The 12,670-nt window shown below is 39.2% G+C and overlaps 1 protein-coding gene across 1 annotated transcript in view; it reads left to right on the forward strand.

Moving 5' to 3' along the window:
• Window positions 1–12,670, forward strand: part of LOC117728900 (transient receptor potential cation channel subfamily M member 1-like) — a 59,159-nt gene that overhangs the window by 20,954 nt on the left and 25,535 nt on the right. The window contains exons 13-14 of the mRNA XM_034529825.1: window positions 7,087–7,137; window positions 8,140–8,280. Of these exons, the coding sequence (XP_034385716.1) occupies window positions 7,087–7,137; window positions 8,140–8,280 (192 nt within the window). The remainder of the gene's footprint in view (window positions 1–7,086; window positions 7,138–8,139; window positions 8,281–12,670) is intronic.

Consider the following 12,670-nt stretch of genomic DNA (forward strand, 5'->3'; position numbering starts at 1 on the left):
AGACTCTACAACATAGTGAAACAGACTCTACAACATAGTGAAACAGACTCTACAACATAGTGAAACAGACTCTACAACATAGTGAAACAGACTCTACAACATAATGAAACAGACTCTACAACATAGTGAAACAGACTCTACAACATAGTGAAACAGACTCTACAACATAGTGAAACAGACTCTACCACATAGTGAAACAGAGACTCTACCACATAGTGAAACAGACTCTACAACATAGTGAAACAGACTCTACAACATAGTGAAACAGACTCTACAACATAGTGAAACAGACTCTACAACATAGTGAAACAGACTCTACAACACGGTGAAACAGAGACTCTACAACATAGTGAAACAGACTCTACAACATAGTGAAACAGACTCTACCACATAGTGAAACAGAGACTCTACCACATAGTGAAACAGACTCTACAACATAGTGAAACAGACTCTACAACATAGTGAAACAGACTCTACAACATAGTGAAACAGACTCTACCACATAGTGAAACAGACTCTACAACACGGTGAAACAGAGACTCTACCACATAGTGAAACAGACTCTACAACATAGTGAAACAGACTCTACCACATAGTGAAACAGACTCTACAACATAGTGAAACAGACTCTACAACATAGTGAAACAGACTCTACAACATAGTGAAACAGACTCTACAACATAATGAAACAGACTCTACAACATAGTGAAACAGACTCTACAACATAATGAAACAGACTCTACAACATAATGAAACAGACTCTACAACATAGTGAAACAGACTCTACAACATAGTGAAACAGACTCTACCACATAGTGAAACAGACTCTACAACATAGTGAAACAGACTCTACAACATAGTGAAACAGACTCTACAACATAATGAAACAGACTCTACAACATAATGAAACAGACTCTACAACATAGTGAAACAGACTCTACAACATAGTGAAACAGACTCTACAACATAGTGAAACAGACTCTACAACATAGTGAAACAGACTCTACCACATAGTGAAACAGACTCTACAACATAATGAAACAGACTCTACAACATAGTGAAACAGACTCTACAACATAATGAAACAGACTCTACAACATAGTGAAACAGACTCTACAACATAATGAAACAGACTCTACAACATAGTGAAACAGACTCTACAACATAATGAAACAGACTCTACAACATAGTGAAACAGACTCTACAACATAGTGAAACAGACTCTACAACATAGTGAAACAGACTCTACAACATAGTGAAACAGACTCTACAACATAATGAAACAGACTCTACAACATAGTGAAACAGACTCTACAACATAGTGAAACAGACTCTACAACATAGTGAAACAGAGACTCTACAACATAGTGAAACAGACTCTACAACATAGTGAAACAGACTCTACAACATAGTGAAACAGAGACTCTACAACATAATGAAACAGACTCTACAACATAATGAAACAGACTCTACAACATAGTGAAACAGAGACTCTACAACATAGTGAAACAGACTCTACAACATAATGAAACAGACTCTACAACATAGTGAAACAGACTCTACAACATAATGAAACAGACTCTACAACATAATGAAACAGACTCTACAACATAGTGAAACAGAGACTCTACAACATAGTGAAACAGACTCTACAACATAGTGAAACAGACTCTACAACATAGTGAAACAGAGACTCTACAACATAATGAAACAGACTCTACAACATAGTGAAACAGACTCTACAACATAGTGAAACAGACTCTACAACATAGTGAAACAGACTCTACAACATAGTGAAACAGACTCTACAACATAATGAAACAGACTCTACAACATAATGAAACAGACTCTACAACATAATGAAACAGACTCTACAACATAATGAAACAGACTCTACAACATAGTGAAACAGAGACTCTACAACATAATGAAACAGACTCTACAACATAATGAAACAGACTCTACAACATAATGAAACAGACTCTACAACATAGTGAAACAGACTCTACAACATAGTGAAACAGACTCTACAACATAGTGAAACAGACTCTACAACATAGTGAAACAGACTCTACAACATAATGAAACAGAATGAAACAGACTCTTCCACATAATGAAACAGACTCTACAACATAGTGAAACAGACTCTACAACATAGTGAAACAGACTCTACAACATAGTGAAACAGAGACTCTACAACATAATGAAACAGACTCTACAACATAGTGAAACAGAGACTCTACAACATAATGAAACAGACTCCACAACATAGTGAAACAGACTCTACAACATAGTGAAACAGACTCTACAACATAATGAAACAGACTCTACAACATAATGAAACAGACTCTACAACATAGTGAAACAGAGACTCTACAACATAGTGAAACAGACTCTACAACATAGTGAAACAGACTCTACAACATAATGAAACAGACTCTACAACATAGTGAAACAGACTCTACAACATAATGAAACAGACTCTACAACATAGTGAAACAGACTCTACAACATAGTGAAACAGACTCTACAACATAATGAAACAGACTCTACAACATAGTGAAACAGACTCTACAACATAATGAAACAGACTCTACAACATAGTGAAACAGAGACTCTACAACATAGTGAAACAGACTCTACAACATAGTGAAACAGAGACTCTACAACATAGTGAAACAGACTCTACAACATAATGAAACAGACTCTACAACATAGTGAAACAGACTCTACAACATAGTGAAACAGACTCTACAACATAGTGAAACAGACTCTACAACATAATGAAACAGACTCTACAACATAATGAAACAGACTCTACAACATAATGAAACAGACTCTACAACATAGTGAAACAGACTCTACCACATAGTGAAACAGACTCTACAACATAATGAAACAGACTCTACAACATAGTGAAACAGACTCTACAACATAGTGAAACAGACTCTACAACATAGTGAAACAGACTCTACAACATAATGAAACAGACTCTACAACATAGTGAAACAGACTCTACAACATAGTGAAACAGACTCTCCAACATAATGAAACAGACTCTACAACATAGTGAAACAGAGACTCTACAACATAGTGAAACAGACTCTACAACATAATGAAACAGACTCTACAACATAATGAAACAGACTCTACAACATAGTGAAACAGACTCTACAACATAATGAAACAGACTCTACAACATAGTGAAACAGACTCTACAACATAGTGAAACAGACTCTACAACATAGTGAAACAGACTCTACAACATAATGAAACAGACTCTACAACATAATGAAACAGACTCCACAACATAGTGAAACAGACTCTACAACATGGTGAAACTCTGCTCTATTCAATTCAATTCAGTTTATTTTCTACAGCCCAATATCACAAATCACAACCTCCCCTCAGAGGGCTTTACAATCTGTACACATACGACATCCCTGACCTTTGACCTCACATCGGATCAGGAAAAACTCCTCAGAAATAACCTTTGACAGGGAAAAAAGTGAAGAACCCTTCAGGAGAGCAACAGAGGAGGATCCCTCTCCCCGGATGGACAGAAGAATAGATGTCATGTGACCAGATGAACAGAGTTACAGAGTTACATAAACACATTACATGAATATGACAATGTATGAATGGAACTCCAATCCATGAAACAGAAGGAGGTAGAGAGGAGGGGGGGCGGGGCATCAGCAGGGCCAATGGGAGGCCGGCTCACCAGCATCAGACACCTCCAGGTCCAATGGACCCTATGAGACGTGAAGTCACAACGACTCCGGGGAGGAAGCAGAGTTAATAAGGTGCAATGGAGGGATGTAAATTCATCCATAAGGAGAGAGAGAAGAGGAGATAGGTGCTCAGTGTATCCTAAAACATCCCCCAGCAGCCTATAAGCCTATAGCAGCATATCAAGGGGCTGGACCAGGGCAAACCTGATTCAGCCCTAACTATAAGGACTATTAAAGAGGAAAGTCTTAAGTCTATTCTTGAATGAGGTGACTGTGTCTGCCTCCCGGACTGAAAGTGGAAGCTGGTTCCATAAAAGAGGAGCTTGATAACTGAAGGCTCTGGCTCCCATCCTACTTTTTAGGACTCTAGGAACCACAAGTAGCCCCGCATTTAGTGAGCAGCTCTCTAGTGGGGCAATATGGTACTACAAGCTCCTTAAGATATGATGGTGCATCACCAATCAAAGCTTTGTAGGTGAGGAGAAGAATTTTAAATGTGATTCTTGATTTTACAGGGAGCCAGTGCAGAGCAGCTAATACAGGAGTCATGTGATCTCTTTTCTTAGTTTTTGTGAGTACACGAGCTGCAGCATTCTGGATCAACTGGAGGGATTTAAGAGACTTATTAGAGCAGCCTGATAATAAGGAGTTGCAGTAATCTAGTCTGGAAGTAACAAACGCGTGAACCAGCTTTTCTGCATCTTTTTGAGACAAGATGTGCCTGATTTGAATTGTTACGTAGATGAGAAAATGTAATCCTTGAGATTAGCTTAACGTGGAGTTAAAGGACAAGTCTCGGTCAAAGATAACTAGAGATTCTTTACAGTGGTGTTGGATGCCAGGACAATGCCATCTACAGAAACCACATCACCAGATAATTGATCTCTGAGGTGTTCAGGGCCAGTACAATAACTTCAGTTTTGTCTGAGTTTAACATCAGGAAGTTGCAGGTCATCCATGTTTTATGTCTTTAAGACATTCTTGAATTTTAGCGAGCTGGTTGGTCTCCTCTGGTTTGATCGATAGATATAATTGAGTATCGTCTGCATATCAATGAAAGTTTATGCAGTGTTTCCTGATAATATTGCCCAAAGGAAGCATATATAAGGGAAATAAAATTGGTCCAAGCACAGAACCTTGTGGAACTCCGTGATTAACGTTGGTGGTCATTGAGGCTTCATCGTTTACAAATACAAATTGAGATCGATCTGATAAATAGGATTTAAACCAACTTAGTGCGGTACCTGAAATGCCAATCGACTGATCCAGTCTCTGTAATTGGATGTCATGATCAATGGTGTCGAAACCACACGGTGAGACTCAGCTCTTCTACGCGGTAACATTTGAATAAAACAAATCCATGCAGCTGATGATATAAATGACATGAGCTCCTCCTCTGGTTCTGGTGATGCGTTATGAAACGGTAGCCTCCATATCTCCATATCTCGGTGCTCTTCTGCAGCTTAGCGGTGCTCTTTCTCTGTTGCGTCACCTCTAATCTTCATCTGCTTCACTCCCAAAAGCTTTTAAACAGTCTCAGATTACAGATTCCTGCTGCCGCACACTCATTACAGATCTTTATTATCATGTTTGTGGGTGAAACAAGTTTATTAGAGCACATAGAGCAGTTATGATATCATAAAGGCAGTACAATAATACATTACATTATATTACATCACATTACATTATATTACTTTACATTACATCACGTCACATTACATTACATTTCATGTAATTTAGCTGACGCTTTTATCCAAAGAGACTTACAAGTGAATTCAACCATGAGTAGAAACTCAGAACTACAAGAATCAAGAAAGGAGGATGCTCTAGTGTGAAGGATAAGGACAGAGGAGAGAGGATGCTCTAGTGTGAAGGATAAGGACAGAGGAGAGAGGATGCTCTAGTGTGAAGGATAAGGACAGAGGAGAGAGGATGCTCTAGTGTGAAGGATGAGGACAGAGGAGAGAGGATGCTCTAGTGTGAAGGATAAGGACAGAGGAGAGAGGATACTCTAGTGTGAAGGATAAGGACAGAGGAGAGAGGATGCTCTAGTGTGGAGGATAAGGACAGAGGAGAGAGGATGCTCTAGTGTGAAGGATGAGGACAGAGGAGAGAGAGGATGCTCTAGTGTGAAGGATAAGGACAGAGGAGAGAGGATGCTCTAGTGTGGAGGATAAGGACAGAGGAGAGAGGATGCTCTAGTGTGAAGGATAAGGACAGAGGAGAGAGGATGCTCTAGTGTGAAGGATGAGGACAGAGGAGAGAGAGGATGCTCTAGTGTGAAGGATAAGGACAGAGGAGAGAGGATGCTCTAGTGTGGAGGATAAGGACAGAGGAGAGAGGATGCTCTAGTGTGAAGGATAAGGACAGAGGAGAGAGGATGCTCTAGTGTAAAGGATAAGGACAGAGGAGAGAGGATGCTCTAGTGTGAAGGATGAGGACAGAGGAGAGAGAGGATGCTCTAGTGTGAAGGATAAGGACAGAGGAGAGAGGATGCTCTAGTGTGAAGGATGAGGACAGAGGAGAGAGGATGCTCTAGTGTGAAGGATGAGGACAGAGGAGAGAGAGGATGCTCTAGTGTGAAGGATAAGGACAGAGGAGAGAGGATGCTCTAGTGTGGAGGATAAGGACAGAGGAGAGAGGATGCTCTAGTGTGAAGGATAAGGACAGAGGAGAGAGGATGCTCTAGTGTAAAGGATAAGGACAGATGAGAGAGGATGCTCTAGTGTGAAGGATAAGGACAGAGGAGAGAGGATGCTCTAGTGTGAAGGATAAGGACAGAGGAGAGAGGATGCTCTAGTGTGAAGGATAAGGACAGAGGAGAGAGGATGCTCTAGTGTGAAGGATAAGGACAGAGGAGAGAGGATGCTCTAGTGTGAAGGATGAGGACAGAGGAGAGAGGATGCTCTAGTGTGAAGGACAAGGACAGAGGAGAGAGGATGCTCTATTGTGAAGGATAAGGACAGAGGAGAGAGGATGCTCTAGTGTGAAGGATGAGGACAGAGGAGAGAGGATGCTCTAGTGTGAAGGATGAGGACAGAGGAGAGAGGATGCTCTAGTGTGAAGGATGAGGACAGAGGAGAGAGGATGCTCTAGTGTGAAGGATGAGGACAGAGGAGAGAGGATGCTCTAGTGTGAAGGATGAGGACAGAGACTACAGGTCTGGAGCAACTCAATGTATTCATGAGTATGTTCTATTAATGATGTTTTTAATTGCAGACATGATGAATCAAAGCAATTTGTAACAGATGTAGTAATAGTGGATTATTAATACTATATATGTGTGTATATATGTGTGTGTATATATGTGTATATCTGTATATATTTATGCTTTGTTGTTTCTCTCCTGTAGAAGTTGGGACCGACCAACACGTTGCACTTTGTGGTCAGAGATGTGAAAAAGGTGAGTTTTGTATTAAAAATTAATAATAACAATTGTAATGTTTGTCCTGAAAGCTGATTAAAGGTCAACTTAATTAAATCTGCATTCAGCCTCACAGGCGAACACAAATCAATCAATCAATTATTCAATCAGTCAATCAATCAGTTCTAAAGGGAAGCTGTTAAAAGCTAATTAATATGTCATTTATTGATTTTCCAGAGGTTTCAGTATTAATTAACTAAATTAACTTTAAAGTTGTTGTTGATGATATGATGAACTGATCAGACCTTATGTTGCTGTTTCACGTTTATGAATAAAAAAATTATTTTAAATACAAATGCCATAAAAATTGCTTATCTTAACCGTATGAAAAGATAATAATATAATATATACCAAACTAATCATTTCACGTTCCAGACCATAATAATCCTCATGTGTTTCAGGGGAACCTTCCTCCAGACCATAATAATCCTCATGTGTTTCAGGGGAACCTCCCTCCAGACCATAATAATCCTCATGTGTTTCAGGGGAACCTCCCTCCAGACCATAATAATCATCATGTGTTTCAGGGGAACCTCCCTCCAGACCATAATAATCATCATGTGTTTCAGGGGAACCTCCCTCCAGACCATAATAATCATGTGTGTTTCAGGGGAACCTCCCTCCAGACCATAATAATCATGTGTGTTTCAGGGGAACCTCCCTCCAGACCATAATAATCATGTGTGTTTCAGGGGAACCTCCCTCCAGACCATAATAATCATCATGTGTTTCAGGGGAACCTCCCTCCAGACCATAATAATCATCATGTGTTTCAGGGGAACCTCCCTCCAGACCATAATAATCATGTGTGTTTCAGGGGAACCTCCCTCCAGACCATAATAATCATGTGTGTTTCAGGGGAACCTCCCTCCAGACCATAATAATCATGTGTGTTTCAGGGGAACCTCCCTCCAGACCATAATAATCATGTGTGTTTCAGGGGAACCTCCCTCCAGACCATAATAATCATGTGTGTTTCAGGGGAACCTCCCTCCAGACTACCAGATCACGCTGATTGACATCGGCCTGGTGCTGGAGCTGCTGATGGGCGGAGCCTATCGCTGCAACTACACCCGCAAGAGCTTCAGGGCGCTTTACAACAACCTGTATGGGCTGAAGAGGGTGAGAACTACACAAACTACACAACCACTTCAGAGAACTACACAAACTACACAACCACTTCAGAGAACTACACAAACTACACAAACACTTCAGAGAACTACAGAATCACTTCAAAGAAATACACAAACTACACAATCACTTCAGAGAACTACACAATCACTTCAAAGAACTACACAAGCTACACAAACTACACAACCACTTCAGAGAACTACACAAACTACACAAACACTTCAGAGAACTACACAATCACTTCAAAGAACTACACAAGCTACACAAACTACACAACCACTTCAGAGAACTACACAAACTACACAAACTACACAAACACTTCAGAGAACTACACAATCACTTCAAAGAACTACACAAACTACACAATCACTTCAGAGAACTACACAATCACTTCAAAGAACTACACAAACTACACAATCACTTCAGAGAACTACACAATCACTTCAAAGAACTACACAAGCTACACAAACTACACAACCACTTCAGAGAACTACACAAACTACACAAACTACACAAACACTTCAGAGAACTACACAAACTACACAATCACTTCAGAGAACTACACAATCACTTCAAAGAACTACACAAACTACACAATCACTTCAGAGAACTACACAATCACTTCAAAGAACTACACAAACTACACAATCACTTCAGAGAACTACACAATCACTTCAAAGAACTACACAAGCTACACAATCACTTCAGAGAACTACACAATCACTTCAGAGAACTACACAAACTACACAAACTACACAACCACTTCAGAGAACTACACAAACTACACAAACTACACAATCACTTCACAGAACTACACAATCACTTCAGAGAACTACACAATCACTTCAGAGAACTACACAAACTACACAAACTACACAACCACTTCAGAGAACTACACAAACTACACAATCACTTCACAGAACTACACAATCACTTCAGAGAACTACACAAACTGCACAATCACTTCACAGAACTACACAATCACTTCAGAGAACTACACAAACTACACAATCACTTCAGAGAACTACACAATCACTTCAAAGAACTACACAAACTACACAATCACTTCAAAGAACTACACAATCACTTCAAAGAACTACACAAACTACACAATCACTTCAGAGAACTACACAATCACTTCAAAGAACTACACAAGCTACACAATCACTTCAGAGAACTACACAATCACTTCAAAGAACTCCACAAACTACACAATCACTTCAGAGAACTACACAATCACTTCAAAGAACTACACAAGCTACACAATCACTTCAGAGAACTACACAAACTACACAATCACTTCAGAGAACTAAACAATCACTTCAAAGAACTACACAAGCTACACAATCACTTCAGAGAACTACACAATCACTTCAGAGAACTATACAAGCTACACAATCACTTCAAAGAACTACACAAGCTACACAATCACTTCAGAGAACTACACAATCACTTCAGAACTACACAAGCTACACAATCACTTCAGAGAACTACACAATCACTTCAAAGAATTACACAAACTACACAATCACTTCAAAGGACTCCACAAACTCCACAATCACTTCAGAGAACTACACAATCACTTCAAAGAACTACACAATCACTTCAGAGAACTACACAAGCTACACAATCACTTCAGAGAACTACACAATCACTTCAAAGAAATACACAAACTACACAATCACTTCAAAGGACTCCACAAACTCCACAATCACTTCAGAGAACTACACAATCACTTCAAAGAACTACACAATCACTTCAGAGAACTACACAATCACTTCAAAGGACTCCACAAACTACACAATCACTTCAGAGAACTACACAATCACTTCAAAGAACTCCACAAACTACACAATCACTTCAAAGAACTACACAAACTACACAATCACTTCAAAGGACTCCACAAACTACACAATCACTTCACAGAACTACACAATCACTTCAAAGAACTCCACAAACTCCACAATCACTTCAGAGAACTACACAATCACTTCAAAGAACTCCACAAACTCCACAATCACTTCAGAGAACTACACAATCACTTCAAAGAACTCCATAAACTACACAATCACTTCAAAGAACTACACAAACTACAGAGAACTACACAAACTACACAATCACTTCAGAGAACTACACAATCACTTCACAGAACTACACAATCACTTCAAAGAACTACACAATCACTTCAAAGAACTCCACAAACTACACAATCACTTCAAAGAACTACACAAACTACACAATCACTTCAGAGAACTACACAATCACTTCAAAGAACTACACAAGCTACACAATCACTTCAGAGAACTACACAATCACTTCAGAGAACTACACAATCACTTCAAAGAACTACACAAGCTACACAATCACTTCAGAGAACTACACAATCACTTCAAAGAACTACACAAGCTACACAATCACTTCAGAGAACTACACAATCACTTCAGAGAACTACACGATCACTTCAAAGAACTACACAAGCTACACAATCACTTCAGAGAACTACACGATCACTTCACAGAACTACACAATCACTTCAGTGAACTACACAATCACTTCAGAGAACTACACAATCACTTCAGAGAACTACACAATCACTTCAGAGAACTACACGATCACTTCAAAGAACTACACAAGCTACACAATCACTTCAGAGAACTACACAATCACTTCAGAGAACTACACAATCACTTCAAAGAACTCCACAAACTACACAATCACTTCAAAGAACTACACAAACTACACAATCACTTCAGAGAACTACACGATCACTTCACAGAACTACACAATCACTTCAGTGAACTACACAATCACTTCAGAGAACTACACAATCACTTCAGAGAACTACACAATCACTTCAAAGAACTCCACAAACTCCACAATCACTTCAAAGGACTACACAAACTACACAATCACTTCAGTGAACTACACAATCACTTCAGAGAACTACACAATCACTTCAGAGAACTACACAATCACTTCAAAGAACTCCACAAACTCCACAATCACTTCAAAGGACTACACAAACTACACAATCACTTCAGAGAACTACACAAGCTACACAATCACTTCAAAGAACTCCACAAACTACACAATCACTTCAGAGAACTAGACAATCACTTCAAAGAACTACACAAGCTACACAATCACTTCAGAGAACTACACAATCACTTCAGTGAACTACACAATCACTTCAGAGAACTACACAATCACTTCAGAGAACTACACAATCACTTCAGAGAACTACACGATCACTTCAAAGAACTACACAAGCTACACAATCACTTCAGAGAACTACACAATCACTTCAGAGAACTACACAATCACTTCAAAGAACTCCACAAACTACACAATCACTTCAAAGAACTACACAAACTACACAATCACTTCAGAGAACTACACGATCACTTCACAGAACTACACAATCACTTCAGTGAACTACACAATCACTTCAGAGAACTACACAATCACTTCAGAGAACTACACAATCACTTCAAAGAACTCCACAAACTCCACAATCACTTCAAAGGACTACACAAACTACACAATCACTTCAGTGAACTACACAATCACTTCAGAGAACTACACAATCACTTCAGAGAACTACACAATCACTTCAAAGAACTCCACAAACTCCACAATCACTTCAAAGGACTACACAAACTACACAATCACTTCAGAGAACTACACAAGCTACACAATCACTTCAAAGAACTACACAAACTACACAATCACTTCAGAGAACTACACAATCACTTCAAAGAACTACACAAGCTACACAATCACTTCAGAGAACTACACAATCACTTCAGAGAACTACACAATCACTTCAAAGAACTACACAAGCTACACAATCACTTCAGAGAACAACACAATCACTTCACAGAACTACACAATCACTTCAAAGAACTCCACAATCAATTCAGAGAACTACACAATCACTTCAGAGAACTACACAATCACTTCAAAGAACTACACAATCACTTCAAAGGACTCCACAAACTACACAATCACTTCAGAGAACTACACAATCACTTCACAGAACTACACAATCACTTCAAAGGACTCCACAAACTACACAATCACTTCAAAGAACTACACAATCACTTCAGAGAACTACACAATCATTTCAGAGAACTACACAATCACTTCAGAGAACTACACAATCACTTCACAGAACTACACAATCACTTCAAAGAACTCCACAAACTACACAATCATTTCAGAGAACTACACAATCACTTCAAAGAACTCCACAAACTACACAATCACTTCAGAGAACTACACAATCACTTCATAGAACTACACAATCACTTCAAAGAACTACACAATCACTTCAGAGAACTACACAATCACTTCAAAGGACTCCACAAACTACACAATC

Source organism: Cyclopterus lumpus, chromosome 3, assembly GCF_009769545.1.
Source record: "Cyclopterus lumpus isolate fCycLum1 chromosome 3, fCycLum1.pri, whole genome shotgun sequence".
Classification (NCBI taxonomy): Eukaryota; Metazoa; Chordata; class Actinopteri; order Perciformes; family Cyclopteridae; genus Cyclopterus; species Cyclopterus lumpus.